Source organism: Eurytemora carolleeae, unplaced genomic scaffold (assembly GCF_000591075.1).
Source record: "Eurytemora carolleeae unplaced genomic scaffold, Eaff_2.0 scaffold323, whole genome shotgun sequence".
In the NCBI taxonomy this organism is placed as follows: domain Eukaryota; kingdom Metazoa; phylum Arthropoda; class Copepoda; order Calanoida; family Temoridae; genus Eurytemora; species Eurytemora carolleeae.
This window is the reverse complement of record NW_019396331.1, coordinates 137,410-159,295: the sequence shown is the minus strand read 5'-3', so window position 1 is coordinate 159,295 and position 21,886 is coordinate 137,410. Positions and strand designations below refer to the sequence as shown.

At 32.0% G+C, this 21,886-nt stretch overlaps 2 protein-coding genes across 3 annotated transcripts in view; both read left to right on the top strand.

Moving 5' to 3' along the window:
- The first annotated feature begins 418 nt into the window (after window positions 1–418).
- Window positions 419–11,960, top strand: LOC111701076 (calmodulin-1). Its single transcript, XM_023472219.1, has 4 exons — window positions 419–520; window positions 1,475–1,570; window positions 11,062–11,107; window positions 11,884–11,960. The coding sequence occupies exons 1-4, from the start codon at window positions 419–421 to the stop codon at window positions 11,958–11,960; spliced, it is 321 nt and encodes a 106-aa protein (XP_023327987.1).
- A 5,310-nt stretch (window positions 11,961–17,270) lies between these two features.
- LOC111701094 (putative ATP-dependent RNA helicase me31b) overlaps window positions 17,271–21,886 on the top strand; it is a 16,668-nt gene continuing 12,052 nt past the window's right edge. For both annotated transcript variants that reach the window (XR_002765147.1, XM_023472240.1), the window contains exon 1: window positions 17,271–17,418. Coding sequence is in view for 1 of the 2 variants with exons in the window: in XM_023472240.1 (XP_023328008.1) it covers window positions 17,360–17,418 (59 nt within the window). In the remaining variant the exon portion in view is untranslated. The remainder of the gene's footprint in view (window positions 17,419–21,886) is intronic.

The window sequence follows — 21,886 nt, the reverse complement described above, 5'->3', positions numbered from 1 at the left end:
TTGAATAAGGTCTCAATAAACAACACAACCCAATAAACAATAAAAGTAAATATATCCGTTAAGCTTAAAGTGCTTCTCTTTTCTCAAATGTGACTGGTTCTAAAATGTCCTACAGCGTGATGCCAGATTTCAGAATTTCTTGACCGTGTTACTAAATGTTTTAATCTCTCCTGCTTTATGCACGATTATTAATGATTATGGTTCAAAACTATAAATGACAATAAAATGACACAAAATATATAAAAAATATAAAAATATAAAAAATATAAAAAAGTGTGACTTCAGTATAATGGGGAACTATCCTCTAAAACTGTTGATAGCTCCATTTAACCAGAATTATATCTAGTATAATGAGAAACATCTCTTGTAAAACTGGTGAGTGGTGATAGATCCATTTAACCAGAATATATCTAGTATAATGGGAGACCAGATGGAACCAGAGGAGTTTAAATCCTACCAGGCGGCCTTTGATGCTTTTGACTGGGGACACAATGGGAAAATAAAATACAGTTCACTTCAGGTATTTATACCCCTTAAACATATAGAGAGGGATTTCTTTTATATCTTTGAAGTAAAAATACGCAATATTTTCTATAAGAGTATATACACGTAGTGTGGCAGGCATGTTCTCAATTTTCAGAAATTACAGCGAAAATCTCTCAAGTCTCAATCAATCGTCTTTTCATTGAATATTTGCAATTCTAAATAATTGCCTCTTTGTAAACTTTCGACACTGTTAGTTTTAACAGTAAGAGTTTCTAACGTTTACTGTGTCTTTAAATCTGAAGTTGCACTGTACAGTATAACAATTCATGGAATATCAAGTTAAACAAATCCAACATGTGAAAAATAACAGATATAAACTTACTTAAATTACTCGGTTTCTGATTGGCTGTTAGGTTTTTACAAACAACACTCTAATTAATTGAATTTTAACATTTCCCTGGATATCGAATGAAAATCAAAATATCTGCAGATTAACAAAAAGAGGAAATCAAGTATTTATCTCGATATCATCCATGCAGTACAAGAGCTTAAAGCTCTAAACTAGAAACTTTTGGTGTTAAATACTCATAATCCCGTTCGCTTGATCTCGATACCTACTGAGGGCACTTCTAATATGAGGATGCTTGATCTCGATACCTACTGAGGGCACTTCTAATATGAGGATGCTTGATCTCGATACCTACTGAGGGCACTTCTAATATGAGAATGCTTGATTCCTTCATTTTATTTATCCCTTCAGGACAAAATTTCACTGCAGGATATCAAATAAAGATTAAAGTAATCTGCAGATTAACAAAAGACAGAGATCAAGCGTAGATCTCGTTATCCACAATACAAGAGTTCTCAGCTTGGATCAAAGATCGTATATCCTTCTTTTTAGAACATATTGTCAACTAACGATGATAAAATCTGCAAAAAATGAATCTGAAACCCATTAAAAATTATATGTATATTATATACTATATAGGCCGCTATGCGAAGAGCTGGTCAAAACCCTACCGATGTTGAAGTTCTAGATATCATTAACAAAATAGATGATGACTCAGGGTGCCTGGATTTTCAGGTTAGAGTTTTGATCATTATTTTTCAATTTTTTAAAGCAAAAGTAGTTTTTCATTGATCCAGATACAGCTTTAATCTTTTACAGGGATATGAATACTCACCTTAAACTTTAATTTTCTAATTTATCCTTACATCTTTGAGACCTAATGTCAGAACCTTTAGATATTAAAAGTTTGAATACTTAAAGATTTGCACCATCACGTAGCTAAGATATTGGGATTTGTACCATCACGTAGCTAAGATTTTAGGATACGAAAATTAGAGTTGGAAAAAAAGCTTCTTAAAACCCGTATTTGGAAGACGTTAAATTTCTTAAGCTCTTGAATCCTAAATTAATTCTACTAAAAATGCATGGATTGTAGTGTGTGATTATATTAAATGGAATGCAAACATAACTTCAAGTGGCATGCCAAAGTTCACACATCAAGGATGAAGGAGGCATTTTTTCATTTAGCGAAAAATTAAAGAGTTCCGTTGTGAATTGAACATGCGACGTCTTAAATGATGTTCACTTGAACTAACGTCTACACGGTACGCTGCAATCCCTCCTTAATAATAAGATTGTTCATTTTTTGGTACCATATCTATACCCTGATCTCCCACCCTTTCTTGATCCATGGACCCCCCCCCCCCCCAGGTCCCTTTCCCTCTATCACTCCTGTCCTAAAGTAAGGTTGGATTATTTGAAAATCTGTGAAACTTTCAGAATTTAATTACAGTGGTGTTGAGTGTTTAGGCAATGCAAAAAGTTAGGTCAGTTCAGACTCCGCACCTTGAATACTTAATATTATAAATCTTAAAGGAACTGTTGACGTAATTTCAAATGACCATTCGTTTATATAGAGTGAAGTGGCATGTCTGATTCATATCAGTATAAACCTTAAAACCTTTGTCTGCTCTTCGACGACGAAGAAATTATTCAAATCAACGCTAAATATGATGGCGACAACGAATATGGTAACTATAGTTACCAACAATAGCATCTACAATTAAATTACGTGATCACTCACTCCATCATCCTGAATCAGCTGACAAACATCTAAGGGCACTGTTGAGAAATGCCACTCTACAAATGAAGGGACACTTGAAATTATATCAACACAGCCCCTTTAATCCTTAACAGTAAGTAAATAGAGGTTGGTGGTTAAGGATTTAAGTACACACATTTTGAAAATTGAATTGGGATGTGGGGACCTGTTTGGTTGTTGACAGGCGGTGCTAAACTTGAGAATAGTGCAGAACAAAATTTCTATAACCTTCACATTTTGCAAACGCTGCAGATATGATTGTTCAAACGTTTAATAATAAAAGTCCAGGTATTAAAAAAGAAAGGTTTGTTATATTTGTAAACAATTGACCATTTAAATATTACAACCAGTAATCATCGATAATTTTTCGACGATTTGCATTTAGTTGATATTTCATAATATTCTTTTTATTTTTTTTGATCTGATAGTTATATACTTTTGAAAACATTTATTCCTGTTTCAAGGATTTTTGATAATGAAGACGACATTTTCATATTTTCCAGAAATGTTCGAAAATCCAGCGCCGGCGAAATATTGTTTTAAAAAACAAAATCAAAAAATATATGTAATATTAACTTTAAACTAATGCGTCGAAAAATAATCGATGACTATTGGTCGTAATATCTGAATGATTTGTTTGAAATTAAATTGATTATTTTACGATCCGATTTGAATGTTGCAACTTTCTGAATTTGTATGGACGCTACGTTCTTCAGCATGAGTCGTTCTTAACAATATTCTCCAACAGATAGAACTAAGATTAGTAGCGATCAAAAGCGCTTATTTTTCGCAAACACTTCCTTTAAAAGGCCACAACCATTATGTACAAGGGTATTCAAGACACATGAGGCTGGTAATAGTAAACCCTTGAGCATTGGAAGAAATTATATTTGACATTTAGGCAAGAATATTCATAAAATTCTGGTTTAAAACAAAAAGTAGGAAAACTCAATGTCTATCACAGGGAATCTTTTCCGGCAGATACAAGATCCAGAATCAAAATAATCTATTTTGACTCGGTAGTTTTTCTGTCATTTTTCACTTCTTGAATGTTTTAGCTCAAATCTACATTTTAACTAATAAGACAGCAATTGTGCAATTTAAGATTAAAAAACGGCTTTACATTTCAGGAGATAGTGCTGATAACTTTAGAATTGTGGATCTCCTCTCTTTGTTAATCTCAAGATTAATTTAATCCTGTAAAGTGTTTAAAATTCAGCCAATCAGAGTGTTAATAGCAGAATTCGACAGCCAATCAAAAGCCGATAAATCTTATCCAATACAAAAGTTTTCAGATCAGTCTACATATTACACTTTGTCTAATTTTATCCCAAAAATTGTTTATAATCAAGTTAAAAATAATCACAGGAAGCGGTGATATCGGCAGTAACTATTGATTGAATCGACGGAACGGGTTTAAATCAGCTCCTTCCATTAAAAAATTGCCAGTTCTGGCAACACCAAAGTTGTTGCTACATCACGACATTTTGGCAACTCAGGAGCTGAAACATATACTCTTTGTATCATAATATCTAATTTTAAAATATAATTTAACTGTCTTTAAACTAAGCGGTAAACAAACTGGCACGAAGGCCACATTTCTCCAAGGTACTAATGCAAGGAAAGTTATTTCAGAGGTTACGCATTTTTTGCACTGCAGTGTACTGTCTTTGGGTGGAAAAGTAAACACAAGACGGATGGTCACAGCCTGACATGGAATCCATTCATTCTCACAAAAAGAATCTATGAAATATTCTGGTCATAGGAAACTATTATGTGAACTTTCAAAATTATAAAAATTAAATGCTTTTAACCTCCTCGGATACTGAACGAACACTGTTGCATCTAATCTTATTTACAAAGTCCGCCCAGAAAGAACTGGTTTCAACACGCACGCAGAGTATACGTGACCGCAATTTTCCTTTCATTAGTTCCTTGCATTGCTCCAATTGTTGCATGATCCGAGCCGGTACAAAATGTACTGTGTATGCATTCAGGTGTACCGTCCTGTCTGGTGTACCCATGGTTAATTTTAAACATTTTCTGCAACAAACGTAGCATGGCAAGATCATAGTAAGGCTCAACAATTTTAGATTTTCTTTTAAAGTGGCGAATTTATGGAAAATGCAATGAAATAAATTCTTTTAAATTTTCGGCATTGGTACAGGGTGTCCCAAAAAATATGGGAATTCAGTGACGAATTGGATATCGTCTTTGTTATGAATTAGCACTGTAATACCTAATTTCAAAAGCCATAATATTATTACGTCTGCTAGAGTTTATTTTATGAAAAGGGTAAAAGACTGCAAAGATGTGTCTATAATGTCTCCGCAAGATGAACAGTGAATACGGACAAGTTTACTCTGTTTGTATACTGTAATTTTCTTGTTTTACTAAGTACAACCGGTTGCAGTCAAAACATAAACAAACAAAATGTAAACATAGCAGACGAAACTCTTATAGATTACAGCTTTCTCAGTAGGTATCACTATACTAAATCAAAGAATTATTTGAAAAGACGATATCGAATTCGTCACTGAATTCCCATGTTTTTTGGGACACCCTGTATTTGTGCCTGGAGCCAAATCAACCCAACTCTTCTTCTTCGTATTATTCCCAGAAAATGTACTAAATAAAGTTATATTTTGACAAGAAGCAATCACAAATATTAAAAGCATTTCTCTTTTTAAACATTACTGACACTTGGAGCAATATGGTTTTGCGGCGTCGTACTTTTTATCACAAACAATACTAATCTAGGTTCAGGTTTAGTTAGGAAACAATACTAATCTAGGTTTAGGTTTAGGCAGGAAACAATACTAATCTAGGTTTAGGTTTATTTAAGAAACAATACTTATCTAGGTTTAGGTTTAGTTAGGAAACAATACTAATCTAGGTTTAGGTTTAGTCAGGAAACAATACTAATCTAGTGTTTTGAAATTAGGCATTTGATCTATTCCCATTTTACTATATAGAATATGTACATTTCAATTGCTACGCGCACACCCTTATGTATGCCTGGATTCTGAGTATAGCTTCAGTAAGGCCTAAACCAACCATGGACGGTGATGTAAACTTACTTTGTTTTCTTTCTTAATAGATGACATTCGTGTTAGTAATTATATGAAATCATTATAAAAATTGTTCTTATCAATGTTATATTGTTGCTATAATACTTCAATCTATTTCAGTTAAACATCCAAACTCTCTTCTACCAAGTAACACCATCTGAATAAAGAATTAAATAAAACACAGTTTATATAGTGAGAGTAGTTTGAAACCGGTCATTCTAAAGAAATCATTGCATCTAGGTTTAGGTTTAGTTAGGAAACAATATTAATCTAGGTTCAAGTTTAGTTTAAAAACATCACTAACTGAAGGTAAAGGAAAACACTAATTTATTTCTAGATTAGTTCAGATTAATCAGCTAGTGTAGTATCGTGCCATAGTCAGATTAGTTTTCTTAATTATTCAATTAGGTTTTTATATATATATGGAGGGAATATTATGTATATTTTACAAAAACATATATGTTCTAAACATTAAAAAACTTTTTAAAACTTTTGACGCAATATGTCATGAATGGCGCTTGTGGGATAAGTTAATGTTTTGCTTGAATCTATCCATCATGTTTTAGTAAACATAGAAATAGTTTACTTAAAGCTCTTAGTAAACAAACAGTGGTGTATGTATTGTCCAATCCATACACCAGCTTATCTACTGTGCTTATAAATATGGTTTGATTTGATAGAAGTAGAAGATTAGATGACATATTAGTATTATCAGATTATAAGAATAAGTGTAAAAGATAAGGATCCAAGGGTTAGAAGAATAGAAGTATAAATTAATGAAAGATCACTTTTAATTTAAAAGGACTGTAATCTGTAAGCCTTTAATTTCAAGTGACCCTTCATGCAAATATGACAATGCCCGATAAACACTATTACCCTTCAAAGCTTTGTCCGATCAAGTATGAATTAGATATCCATGTTTTTGTTGATCTGTTTATTTTCATTTGTGGTTTCTCAGCAAAAGTGACTTGCGTATTTCTTGCATATAAGAAACAATCGAGAGTTTTATAGAAAAAAAAACACTTTTCGAGTTAAGGTTAAGGTTTCCAGGGTACCGTTGTACGTCGGGCATTGTTCCCTTTCCATCAATGGTCGCTTGAAAATTGAAATTATGTAAAAAACGTCACCTTTCCCTGAGGGAGGGATGGCTGCTCTCAGGGTTTTGGAATTGCTCCCAGGGTTTTGGAGTACCCCCAGGATTTTAGAGTTGTTCCCAGGGTTTTGGCAAAAATAAAAATAATTTGTTATTTTTTACAAAGGAATGCCATTTACTCTTAGACAAATTAGAATCAATGAAAATTTATCTGAGAGAAAATGATAATTTTTTAATGGCACCAATCAATTTAAGATTATTTTAGGCGAATAATTAAATTTTTCTGAAAAAAACTGAAAAAAAAGATTTTTTCTCTACATTTACCAAAAATCTTTAAAGTATAAGCTAAAATAAATGTCGTCATTTTTTAATCTAAACTATATGATCGCCACAGGCTACTAGGACTGAAATTTGCGATTTTTACCCTGCAAATATCTGAACAAAGACAGTAAAAAAGAGGTAGCAGAGCTTTTTTTTCAATTTTAGGTTTTAAAGTACCGTTTTTAAAGGATTTGTCATAAAATATCGGATGAATTTTCACAATTTAGTCCAAAACCCTGGGAGCAATTCCAAAACCCTGAGAGCAGTCACCCCTCCTCCCTCCTTCAACCCCTGGGTACGATCACAATTAGGAATATCGTTTAAAGGTTGAATTATTCTGCAGATTAACAAAAGATCTAGATCAAGCATTGATCTAGATCTACAAAATACATGAGTTCCCATGACTCAAGAAATAAAAATACTTGAAAAGTTAGATAAAAATTGATCAGGAGAAGACCAAACGTCTAAATTGAAATTACTTTATACTATTTTCTAGTTTGAAGGGACCTTAACTTTATCCAAGTTTTCAGTAATTTCATTAGAGATGCAGGGTAGGGTAGGGTGCAGAAAAAAAACAGCAAGATTGTCAGGAAAAAATAAAGATATAAATACATAAGAAACAGAACGTATTTAAATCAGATTTAATGAGTTACTAGAAGCCGTTGAACAACCTACCGCTGTTTCAAAGCCTTAATTGCCGATTCACTCTCCAATTAAATACCTAAATCCTCATGAATCTTTAACTTTGAATAGGTGATTTAGGATTTGAACCGGTGGTAAGAAGCTCAGCGACCTCTCCAAATCATAAAACTAGATCCCCTAATAGGGATTTTACAGCAACAAGATGCATGAAGATGATTATATTATGTGATACTGGATGCACTAAAGATGGGATTAAGTAACTTTTATATTTTCTTTGCTTGATGCGGCATCATTCACAAATATAAAAGTATAACAGAATACTACTAGTCTCGGGGTTTCCAAAATATGGTCTACCATTTTTGCACTTTCAAAATTGGCGCAGATATTGAGAGTTTTGTCCAGATTCCAACTTATTAAAACCCAACAAAATTGTGAATCTCTAGGTATAATGTATGAAAATCAAATTTTGGAAAACTCATTAGACTTACAAACTTTTTTTTAATGCTGCACACTTTGTTAAATATTAATAGCGTAAACCAGAGACGACTTTAAAGTCGTCTCTTTCTTTCCATGTTTATTGGACACCCTGTCTATAGTCTTCATCAAAATAAGGAAGGAAAAAGACTGAACCTCAATGATAAGAGAAACTACATGAAGAATTTGAATGCATGAATGGTTTCTGTTTCCTGTTTGCAATTTGTCTTATTATCTTTTCCTCTCTCCAAACTTCCGGTTTCCAAAAAAGGGTAGAGTAATGGACATATAATAAACACAGAGTTCTCAGTGTACACAATTCACATTACATTCACGTACAATGGTTTTACCAGGGAGTAAGGAATAGAAGGGAGATACAACTGACGCGGTTCGCCCTACCATATGATTATACATGCTTTGCAGACGGGTACTCTATTTGTATAAGAAATATACAGAATAGGTTATTGTCTACGCGGTAATTGTGCATCAGACAAATATTTCTTATTCAAATGAAGTATCGTTTGCAAAGCATGTATAATCTATGGTAAGGCGAACCGCGTCAGTTGTATCTCCCTTCTATTCCGGTGTCGTATCGTTTGCACTAATGATTGATCGGACTAACGTAAATTCGCACTAACGTTCATTCGGACTAACGTTTTAATTGAGGGTTAGGTTAGGACAATTTCTGGGCCGACCGCTGCGGCTAGGACAGGCTAGGGGGCCGGGTGCTGCAGCCACAAGTGTAACTGATCAGCTGATTTTAGTGCAAAAGTACGTTAGTTCAATCGGACATTAGTGCAAACGATATAGCATCTTTATTCCTTACTCCCTGGGTTTTACCCACAAAGGATAAGACTTCGGGGACTGTACGAAATTTATTACGTCTTTTTTCTTACATGGTTTCCTGCAATTGTTAACTTATTTATTACTTCTCAAAATCATTTAATACAGCATTTAAAAAATTAGAAGGCATCGATCAAATGAAACCTTTAAATCACTAAACTTGCAAGTTGCAGGTCGTCAATAAAGTCTCTTAGTTTCAGCAGAGAAAAAAGGAAGGATCTAATTTAAAGAAACAAATAAAATCACATTTATAGATTGGTATTGAAAATTAAAAACTTGATGAAATTAGTTTCTCGTAAAGCATTCTGAAAAATTATTCACAAATGAATTAGATAGTTTGATTGTTTATAGTCATGGTTAAGTAAAAAAAAAACATATATATTAAGTAGATAAAGTGAGGTATATTAAGTAGATAAAGTGAGGTATATTAAGTAGATAAAGTGAGGTATATTAAGTAGATAAAGTGACGTAAAATCAAAGGCCAATGTTGTTGCGACACTTTAAAGTCGACCAAGTCTTGAAACTTTCATGGCACAAAGAATCAATGTAATTATTCTTTATCTCATCTAATCTAATAACTCAGTTTCTTGCTGAAAATATTAACAATATGAACATAAATTCATGCCAGCTCTTTGTTCATCTTCATCTAGATTTAGCTATATAAGTTCAGTGCCTTTTCCTTTCATAATAAAACTTAAATTCTCTCATGTTCACATATCTCACCAGTATATATATATATATATAGGGGAGTAGTAGATATATCATATTTTACATAAATATTTAATTTTTATTCCAAGCATATGTTCTTGTTCCTTCGTCCATCCTCACAAACACAAAAAGTGTGTGAAAGATTAAAAAAAGGAAAATTTGGAAGACACACACAGTGAGAATCAGAAAACTGGAATAGGAAGACGACATTAAAACAACAATCTAGTGGATTTGATGTTGTTACAAAGCAAAAGGTTTTACTGGAAACTTATTAAATCATTTATTCCGTAAAATGGGTCTATTTCCACCTGCACAATTGCTGTGTTTCATGTTTATTTGACTATTAAAAATCATATAAAACGTATAACTGAAAGTAGTTTTCTTGTTCCAGATTCTCATTGTATTTTGGTAATTCTATCAGATTTCTCTGTAAATAAGAATAAACACTAAGCACAGGTGGCTTGTTTTGCTTTGCCTCGGAGTTCAGAGGGGGCACCTTCCTTTACCCGTTTGGGGGGCACCTTCCTTTACCCGTGGGCGCGGGGGAGGGGGTCTCGAGTTTTCATACAAGTAGTACAAGTGGGAAATAGTTCAATCGTTAGGTAATAGGTAATAAGTAAAACCTTTAAATCTTGTAATTCTGTTAAAATAATTTTAAAGATGTTGTATTAATCTTTTATACAAAGCTTAATTAATTGTCAAAAAAAAGCATCGATATATCTTAATCCTGGAGCTTTCCTGGTTTTAATTTTCTGAAAGTGCAGATATGGTGAAAGATGAATTTATGTTTACTTTATTTTCATCCTATCCCCCCCTCTCTATCTTTTGCATTTACAACACCCCCCCCCCCATTTTTATTTTGCATTTACTATACCCCCCCCCTCTCCAATACCCGGGAGACTTTATAAAACACTTTTTGTGCATATTATTAATTATGTATAAACTATGTTATAATAACATGTCAAAAACATCAGAAACATATTGAACATTTTTTAAACTTTGAACATTTTCGAATGATTCTAAATTACTTTTCAAAGTTTAACATATTTGTTTGATTTTCATGCATAAATTAGCTACGGGTTTAATCGCAAAGGATGAGATTTCAAAGACGACCTTTAGAGCAGAGGTTAAATTGCAAAGATTTTTAATTTTTTAGAAACATTATCTGCTAACTACGAAAATACTGAATTTATTCTTGCCAAGGTGTAAAGTGCAAGCTACGCGTAAATATGTGAATTACTCTGCAGTACAATATCAACAATCTATTTTTTATGTAAAATTCTGAAAAAATATTTTATTTGAAAATATTTAGGAATTCTGCTATATCATGACGGAACAGAATAAGCAGGCAGATCAAGGTGAGTATATAATTAAGTAAAAGAACTCAGCACTTGACACAATCTTTAATTAACATTAGATATTTCAAATTATAAATTCTGTTTGATCAAATAGTCTAAGTTTGAAATATAAATTATTTACAAAATCAGGTTGTAAAGCATATGGATTAGAAAATTCAAGGTACTCGTGCAAGGAAAGTTAATTGCAGTCACGTATACTCTGCGTACATATTGAAACCAGTTCTCTCAGGGCGGACTTTGTAAACAAGAATAGATGCATCAGTGTTCGTTCAGTATACGAGGAGGTTAAAGGCATTTAATTTTGAAAACTTTGAAAATTCACATAATAGTTTCCTATGACCAGAATATTTCATAGATTATTTTTGTGAAAATGGATTCCATGTCAGACTGTGACCATCCGCCTTGTGTTTACTTTTCCACCTAAAGACAGTACACTGCAGTACAAAAAATTCGTACACCTCTGAAATAAATTTCCTTGCATTATTACCTTGAGAAAATTGGAGTTTCTGGCGAGAGGTTCTAGTTTTCCTTTTATCGATAAACTTCAAATGTCAGAAATTATTATGGTCATAAAGGAATTAAGTCTTTGCCACAAACTCAAATTTTGTAATTCCTTGTTATTGAACCATGTACCAGTACACCGGTTCAGCCACTTATCTTGTGCGCCATTCAAATTTTAAAAATCCGTCATCGGTTGTTGAATAGATTTAGTTTTTAACGATATCATTGTGAATAGTTTATAGAACTTATATAATGCTGTTGAAAATACTGTTTAGAAACTGGATACAAAGAAACCTTCAGAGTATTCAGTAAAGATGAGGAGGGTTGTATTCCAGCAGAGGAAATCAAGTAAGTTATTGGAGGAGGAGGAGGACGAGGAGAGAAAAGTTTTAATTTCTGGTTCCTTTAAAACCAGGAACTTTTGTGCATGGCGTATGTCGTATCTTGAATGATTAATCTTAATATTCAATGTGAGCACTTTTAAATTTGGGGGAAAATGCTTAATCCTTTAGTAAAAGTTATCCCTACAGGGTATTACCACTACGGGAAATATAAAGATGAATTAAATGAATCCGCAGGTCTGCATATTAACTTAAAGATAAATTCTTGATACAGAGGTTCACAAAACAAAGTTCAAACTCCAGTTGACATAAAACGCAAAACAGAAAAGAACAGAAAAGAATTTATGATACAACAGATATATAATATACTAGCTGAAGGACCCGGCGTTGCCTGTGGCAAAAAAAATTTGAAAAAAATTGAAGAAAAAATCTAATTTTTTTAGCCTTTAACACCCCCCCCCCCCCGGGCACCCCTGAGTGTCCACAAAAAAATGTTATCCCATTTGGTCCAGCCGTATGGCCGGCTATACGCAACATATATATATATAAATACGAATGTTTTGTTTTATTATATAGACATATGTATGTTTTAGATTTGTGTTGATGCATTTACCGGGAAAAATCACATACAGGTAAATATAATCTATTTGAATAAAATTTAAAACATTCAGTGTTTTTATAAGAAATGTTCAGATCCTCTCAGTAAGTGTCTTAAAGGTTCTGAAACCAGAAGGTGGACAAGTATAAATTATGTTTTCTGAATTTCAATGCATCCCGCCGTATAATTTATTGAACTGAACGAATCAAAGATATTAGATATTATTATATTAGATATTAGACATTTCAAACTACGATTTTCTTTAAATCAGATAATTTAATCAAAGATTTTCACCATCAGATTGCAAAGATATAGGTATTAGAACTTTAGACCTTGGGCAAAGACTCAATTTCTTTATCATAGTCCTTAAAAAACTTGTATATGCTAATTAATGTAAAAACATTTTTTACAAAATCAAAAAAAAAAAAATAATTAAATAAATTCAATGAATTTTGGCGCACCTTTATTTACTCAAATCGACGTTTTATGATGAAATTGAGACAAAACGACCTGCCTTAACTTTCGAACGCTGACCCATTTTTATTAAAAATTGAAAGAAAAATTTAAGATTTTCTTTTCTTAGGTTCATTTAAATTAACAATTTTTTCTGCGTTTAGATATACTACACGGTGGACTAAGCCAGTGGGGTCGGTCAAATAGGCCTAAGATTAGGCCGGGTACTGTAAAAAGTCTAAACGCGCCATGGGAGTTGTCTTTGTTAGCCCTCCGACCCCTGTTGTATGTTAGTCTGGTTAGAGCGACGTACTGTACCATAGGATCGGGTCAGTACACGCTGTTATCTGGCAGGCCGGTACAAAATGGGCAGGTCCTGTTCGAATTAAAATTTACTACTGCCCAGAGTGATTAAGATCAATCCTCATTTTATTCCAAGAATATTTTCAATTCATTCAAAGTACACGCTTAGGATCATTTTGAGAAAAGAAATTTTTTATAATTTTATTTTTACTTGAAAAAGCACAAGTTTTAAATATCTCTAAATAAAAATAAAAAAAGAAAAGGTTTGGTGGGTCGTTAGATTTCTTGACCTTACCTCAATACTTTAACATCACAAACATCACAAAAGGGACCCTTCCCAAAATTTTAGACGAATTTGAACCTGCAGTATAAGTAAAAAAATGTTGAATTGAATTGTGGGAGCAACACTGATTATCGACAAATCAATATGTTGCTTTTTTCCTACCACTATAAAATATCATCAAAAATAATATTTCTCTTTAAAAGAATAAGTTTTTAAGCGTAATATTATATCTATTCCAACTTTAAACTTTAATAAATTTTCCATGTTAATACACACATTTCATTGGCGTTTACACTTTGTTTAAAAGATCTCAATTTTTCATAAAATCTAACAGGAATTCATTTATAATTCAGAAAAGGCGCAATAAAAAGTATTTAATAGAAAATAAATTGCAAAAAAAGGAAGAAAAACAAATATTTTTTAGAGAAATAGATGAGATGATAAAGACTGTGGATAAAAACGAAGATGGTAAAATCAGCTACTCGGAGTTTAGGGTAATAGTTTAGGGTAATTCAGGAATTCTATTTCTATTTAACCTGCAGTGAGAACAAAAAAAACTCTGGAATAGAAAGTGACATTAAAACCAAATAGATAATCAAGTACAATAGTTGGCAAGAGGGAAAAGGACCAATCATTATACACGACGTCACAAGTGTCGAATGTAACAAGGAAGACGACAGTTTACCTACATTTATATATGCCAGATATATACATATATATTTTTAATTAATTTAATCATTAAAACACCTTTTCTTGATGCCTGCATTTCCCATGCGGATCGAAGGCTTTAACCTCAGTAAAACATTTTTAAAAGACTTCCCCGAATATACCATTAAACATTTCATGTTTGATGTTTTAAGTTAAAATGTAACGTTATCTATTCAAATTAAAATGTTAGAACGTAATTCACAATATCAGTTTCAACATGTTTATTTAGTCAAGAGGGCATTAAAAAAAAGTGTAAAAAAAGAAAATAAAGAACACAAAAAAATCTAGAATTCTAACTGCTATTAATAATTTTGTCAGACACATTGCATACAACTAAATTGACACTTGTGACGTAGATACAGAGTGTACGCATTCTATAACGTTGTCACTTATTGTACTTGATAATCTATTTGATTAAAACAACCCTCAAAATGTATTTGATGTTGTTGTTACAAAGCAAAAAGGGTTAATAGACGCTTAAAAATCAGCTATAAAGTGAAATGATCTGTCTACATTTCACATTTGCTGTCTCTCATTTACATCAGACTATCTAAAATAATAATTTGAGTCTTAAAGTCGTCTTCCTATTACAAAAATTTCTGGTACTCAGTGTATTAACAGTTTGTTTTGAACGGGGTCTTATAGTTATCCCATACAAGATGAGATTTATAGTATTGCACTGGCTTTTTCATTAATCCATTAGTAATTATAAATTAAATTAATTATAAATTATAAATGTAAAAGTCTTGGTTTAACCTTTAAATCGTGCTTTCTAATGAGCTCCTGTATTTCTATTTTATCATATTTAGCATATTTTTATCAATTCTGAATGAACTAACATTCCAATGTTTTTATCCAGTGACATTTCCCATTTCCCGATATATAAGTTTTCTATAAATTGAACAAACAAATAAAATTCTTTGTTTTGCCCATCCCCCCTTCCCTCCACCCCCNTGATACTTTTCAATACAAGTACTACATCACATTGATAATAATAATACTTGTCAATACAAGTGTATCACATTGATAATAATGATGCCTTTTAATACAAGTGCTATCACATTGATAATAATGATACTTTCAATACAAGTACTATATCACATTGATAATAATGATACTTTTCAATACAAGTACTACATCACATTGATAATAATAATACTTGTCAATACAAGTGTATCACATTGATAATAATGATACCTTTCAATACAAGTGCTATCACATTGATAATAATGATACCTTGCAATACAAGTGCTACATCACATTGATAATAATGATACCTTTCAATACAAGTGCTACATCACATTGATAATAATGATACTTTTCAATACAAGTGTTATCACATTGAAATAAAAATGACACGTAAATTTTTTTCTTTTTAAAAGTTTAATGTGATTTTAAGCAGAAAAAAAGAAATTCAACGTTTTTTTAGAAGATGATCCTTACCTTTTTTTTTTTGTAAAAACGGCTAATATGTTTTGTTAATGGTTAAATAATCAACGGTTTTTGCCGTTCGTTAACAGACTCTTCCGTTATTTTCGAAAAACCTCCGTTCCGTTAACGGAACTTTGCCCAGGTCATAGCTACATCACAATGTTAATAATGCTACTTTTTGATACAAGTGCTATATGATAATAGCAGTTCTAAATACAAGTGTTACATAAAATTAGAAATAACGATACTTTTTAAAACTGAAGTGCTATCACATTGATAATTATCTTTTTAAGTTAAACTAGTATACTGTACATCACATTTATAATAAAACTTTTAAATTTGCCTGAAAGACGATCTAATTATAGTTCTGGACTTGTATAGTGTTCCAGATTAATGGGGATAATGGTATAGTCTCCAGCAATTAGCTCGTTAAGGCTATATTTTTTGGAAGAAAAGAAAAAATTCAAACCTATTGTAATTAAAAATTTCAAAGACGACTTTATATTTTCCGTAAATGAAAAGAGAGAAATTTTATCTCGTATCAAGCGAACTACCACGACATCCTATAATATAATTTAATGGCTGTGTGATTGTCACGAATCGGGTTTAATCAAAAATAATTGATGATAGATAAAATTAATGCAGCCCCTGAATTTTAAATTTATAAATAGAATTTTTTAAAAACTTAATTATGATTAATTATGTCGGTTTAAAAGTTTGAATATGATGATGATTTATTTAAGATACAGAGCGTCCCATATCATATTAGATTGCCTCCAATCTATAACACCAAAATAAACCCTTAGTACTCGAAAAACTTATCATTTTCCGCAAGAAAATTCGATTATATAAGCCTTATGTTATTTTTCAAAATGATTCATTCTAATGAAATTTTCTAATTAGTCCCGAAAATCGTAATTTAGAACCGTTCTCGGTCTAATATGATGTGGGACACCCTGTACCATAAATTACCACTTCTATAGCTCCGATGATACAGCATCAAAATAAATGAAAACCATGGACTGTCGTAAACCGTTTCCGGGGGGAAGCTTACAATAAACGCCGCTAGATGGGTCTCCAGTCTAGTTGAATGAAAGTAATGGCGCCGGCATGTGTGGCTTGTATATTTCTTTACACTTACAGTTGCAGTAATTTAGAGCTGGACAGAACTTCCCGTGTATTATTTATAGCAGTAGCACATAAATAAAATACTCTTTAAATGAGTAATATTAATCCTCTGTGCTACGAAAGTTTTAAGAACTTCGTATGTATTTGCGATTTTTTGGAGCGGTTTGGGGAACAAAGAAGTATTTTCACTTAGGAAGTAAGTGTGTTTATACGAGTGTCTTCAATTTTGGGTGTCTTTTATCTCTATGAATACTCGTAGGCCCTCCTGCTCTGTATTCATTGTACAAGAAATTGATGAAGTCGCTTAAATTTAGATTTCTATCCAAATCTTTGATAAATATTGTATGCCGAATATTAAAGCATACTAAAATTTCTGACTGACTTGTATGTTCTCACTATAAAATTTGTTTAATTTTATTTTTAGCGATATTCTTTTTCAGAACAAAGTGATCTAGCTTTTCTAATAGATAACCAAGAATAAGTAAGCGATCGTTGATCGAGGAGAAATGGCCGCTACGATGGCTCAAAACCCTGTCAACAACCAAAACCAGAATGCTGCTGATCTGTAAGTATCTATTTCTTAATTATTTTCGGCTCCCCCCCCCCCCCCCCCCCCTCCAAATCCAGTTTGGGGGAGAGGGAGGGGGGTACTAAGAAATGTAAATTAAGAATCTACTGTAGAGTTTTCTCTTTGGATTCTATTCTAACTGTTTTTTTGTGCAAAATTTTAGAAAGGAGAGGGGAGCAAATAATAACTACTGATTATAAATATGAGAAAATAAAATTTTAAAAAACATGAAACTTTTTTATTTTTTCTTCTTCATTTAATTTGCACCACCTGGTCAATAGTAAATTCTCAAGTAATATCCTTCTAATGGATATGTAAACAATTGTAAAGAAATTGCCTCTATATGCCTGTTGTATATTTGTTTGTTTATTTGTACGTCCGATCATTCATAACTCATGAACCCCTTGGCTGATTTGCCTTACATATTATGATCCATTGGTTGCACGTTTCTTTTTTAATTCATCGTTCATGAACGATAAGTATATTTATTTTAAGTAACTATTTGGTTTGAACTACACTGCAGGGATGTCCCACGAAACATGAAGTAGAAAGACGACTTTCATATAAATGCAAATATCAAAGATTAATCGTCTTGCTACTGTTATGTTTCGTGGGACTGTAAGTGCAATTTTAAGTGAATAATAGTTTGTTTGATAGCTACGCTTGTGTCCCTGTGTAGCATTTAGAGCTCGATTAAAAGCTTGTTGGATAGTTATGCTTGTGTCCCTTTAGGGTTGATAGTTCACGGGATTGTAGCTATAATTTGGATCGTGTCCTGGTTGACTTTGATAGCGGACGGGTTTTACTTGGATAGATACGTGTTGAGGACTTATTATGGAGTAGGCGTTTATCTGGTATTGTCATCTTTGCATGGAGGGTCACTTAAACTTACGCTTACAATCCCTTAACTAAAGATAAAAAATTATAATTGACAAATATTAACAAGTAACACATTTTTTGCATCCATTTTTCAATGGCTTTTTAGCTAAATAATTTTTAGATCTGTAGCTTATTAAATAAAAATGTTCTGAACTATTTTTCATATTTTTTAAAAAACTTTTCACAATTATGAAGTTGAAAAAGTGAAGAAGTTTGAGCGTTCTATAAGTGTAAGCCGTTTTTAAGTTATAGAGAGAGGACCACAAGGAGACGGACCCCCCCCCCCCCATCGTGATAGGATTAATGCAATTTATCGTTATCTTCAAGCTTTCACTTCCGTCATTTGCTGAATTGTTAATACCCAACTATACATAAGCATGATTTTTGGTTTTAGATTCCAAAAAAAGTTACTCATAATATTCAAGCTATAATATATTAGCTATATATATAAGCTATAATATATTAGCTTTAATATAATAATATTAAAAAAACGAAATTTTTTTCTTTTTTAATTCGTTCGTTTTCTGCAAGTTTTTATCTTTGGTACTTACTAAAATTGAAAACTGACGGGTTTCTTCGTTTTTAACGAAATTTTCATTCATAAAGCTAAACTTTGCCCAGTACTAGTTGTGTGTCTGCATAGTTCGTTCTTTTATAATTAAAACAAAATAATCGAAAGATGAATAAACAATTTGAATAAATGAAATGATATTTTGTAACTTTGATTCCTCTGTTCAGGTGATGCTCGGAGCAATACCTTTGTTAATCCCTGATCCACCCAAACCTAAACTTGAATCTAGAGAGGAGGGTGACAACCTTATAAAACTGGATCAATGAAATTCTACCAACTCAAACAGGATCAATATAATTCTACCAAATTAATAGGATCAATGAAATTCTACCAAATCAAACTGGATTAATGAAATTTTACTTTATCAAACTGGATTTATGAAATTCTACCTTATCAAAACAGGATTAAAGAAATTCTACCAAATCAAACTGAATCAATGAAATTCTACTAAATCGAAATGGATCAATGAATTTCTACCAAATCAAACTGGTTCAATGAAATTCTACCTTATCAAGCTGGATCAATGAAATTCTACCAAATCGAACAGGATCAATGAAATTCTACCAAATCAAACTGCAGGATCAAAAATATTCTACTAAATCAAACTGGATTAATGAAATTCTACCAAATCCAACTGGATCAATTAAGTTCTACCGAAACGAAATGGATCAATGAATTTCTACCAAATAAAACTGGATCAATGAAATTCTACATTATCAAACTGGATCAATAAATTTCTACCAAATAAAAGTGGATATTAATAATATTCCACACACCAAAGAAAAACGGCTAAATCAAAATAGATCATTGAATTTTACATATATCGGACTCGATCAAACAAATTGATTTGATCGTTAACTGAATTAATCAAGTTAATCTAATCACTCTAAATCAACGAAACGTTATCACAATGCATCTAAATCAATGATGAATTAAGATAATTGTCATCTGAATCAAAAATTTTATTTTTTATGATTGATCTATAAATGATGGGTATAAACACTTTAACAATCAATTCTCAAATCAAACAACATAATTCAATAAAATTTCATTATTTTGTTATAAGATTATATTTTTATGTATATAGTATCCGTAAGAGAAATACATATTTCTAGAATTGTATTTAGTACGTTTTTAGCTATTTTTAATTAATATGTGTATACTTTTCAACAATGCACCGTAGAACGGAGTCGGAAACTATTAAATATGCTTAATAAATGTTACCAACAAAACCGACCTATGATTGACACAGCAGAGGAACGTTAAGTTACTTAACGTCTCTTGGAACAACTGAGTGAAAAAACAACCCGCTCAGAAGTTTTTGTGAAAAATTAGCGCATTTTCATCTCAAAAGACGATGAAATTGTGTAGAACTACTTTTTCGGGAAATTAAAAATTTTACTTAAACACGGATTTCCGCGACAAATTTACGCTTTGGATGTTTTGTAGACAAAATTGGCATTGGGAACCCTTGGTTATGTAAAATTTCCTTAATTTCTCTGTAAAGTAGTTATAAATTGAACTCCTTGTGTCTATTTAAAAGTTTCCAGCTGAGACAGTAAAAAATGTTAACCGGAAAACAGCTGCTACCCATGTAATTATTTCTCATGAATAATATAGGTCGGAAGGTAAAAATGACAGACAGGGGCGGATACAGGATTTAAGTGAGGGGGGTGCTAGATTTACTTCGGAACAAAAAAAATCCAGATTTAGAATATAAAAGACGTGCCGAAGTAGAATTTTTTTACTTTCCTATTTTGCACTGGGTTTTCTTTCCCTTAAGTGCTATTAAGAAGCTATTCTGAAATGTCAGGGGGTGCGAAGGTCCTGCCGCCCCCCCTTGTATCCGCCCCTGATAACAGATACTGAATTCCATTCCTGGAATTTCTAACTGTGAATAGTGAATTGTGCGACTGAATGCAGAGGGTGAAGATAAATATGATGAACTAAAGATTGAATTTAAACTTCTCTTTGGGCAGAAATTCTAGATTCTTTATTCAGTTCTTTGTAGATGACGCGGACACTTATGCATTCAGACACAATTAAGTAAATTGGCGGATTTTTAAAAATCTTTTTCAGACAAACTAAAACTACTCCAATAATGTGCGAAGGTGCCTTTGTGAATCGGGCTTGATGTGTTTTTAATCAATTTTAGATCTAAATTATAGACTCTTTCATGGTAAATTTTCAAAACATCACATTCCATTAAAGATATTACTTTGAATACACCTGTGCTACATCATAATCTAAGATAACTTTTCAACGTTATTTTGATAAAGTGGTGGGGACTGGAGAGCCAAAGTCCTCTAATTAACAGTAAACAAGCACTTAATTTAATTTAAAGTTGAATTAACAGAGGGGGGGCACGTGTTCTGTTCCCCCTCTCCCCCCCCCCCTCAGTTTCGGTCCTGAATACATCCCATTGTTATTTGTTACTTCTTTTTTCAAAACAAGCGCCACATCACATTAATACTACTACTTTTTAATACGGATGCTACAAACGTTACATTGATGAATGATGCTTTTCAATACATCACATTAATGATGCTACTTTTAACTACTTCAGTACTACATCTCATTGATAATTATTTTACTTTCAATACAAGTGCTACATCCCATTAATAATAATCGTACTTTTTGTTATAAATGCTACTGATACATCACATTGATAAAAATGATACCTTTCAATACAAGTGCTACATCACTTTGATAATAATAATACTTGTAAACACAAGTTCTATATCACATTGATAATAATGATACCTTTTAATACAAGTGCTATCACATTGATAATAATGATACTTTTTAATACAAGTACTATCACATTGATAATAATGATACCTTTTAATACAAGTGCTATCACATTGATAATAATAAAACTTGTCAATACAAGTACTATATCACATTGATAATAATGATACCTTTTAATAAAAGTGCTATCACATTGATAATAATGATACTTTTCAATACAAGTACTATATCACATTGATAATAATGATACTTTTCAATACAAGT

Excerpts from the sequence above, each read along its gene's own strand:
- LOC111701076 (XM_023472219.1), top strand. The coding sequence starts at position 419 with ATGGGAGACCAGATGGAACCAGAGGAGTTTAAATCCTACCAGGCGGCC. Across the intron at positions 521-1,474 it reads TAAAATACAGTTCACTTCAG|GCCGCTATGCGAAGAGCTGG; the intron begins GTATTTATACCC and ends TATACTATATAG. Across the intron at positions 11,108-11,883 it reads GAATAAGCAGGCAGATCAAG|AAACTGGATACAAAGAAACC; the intron begins GTGAGTATATAA and ends AATACTGTTTAG.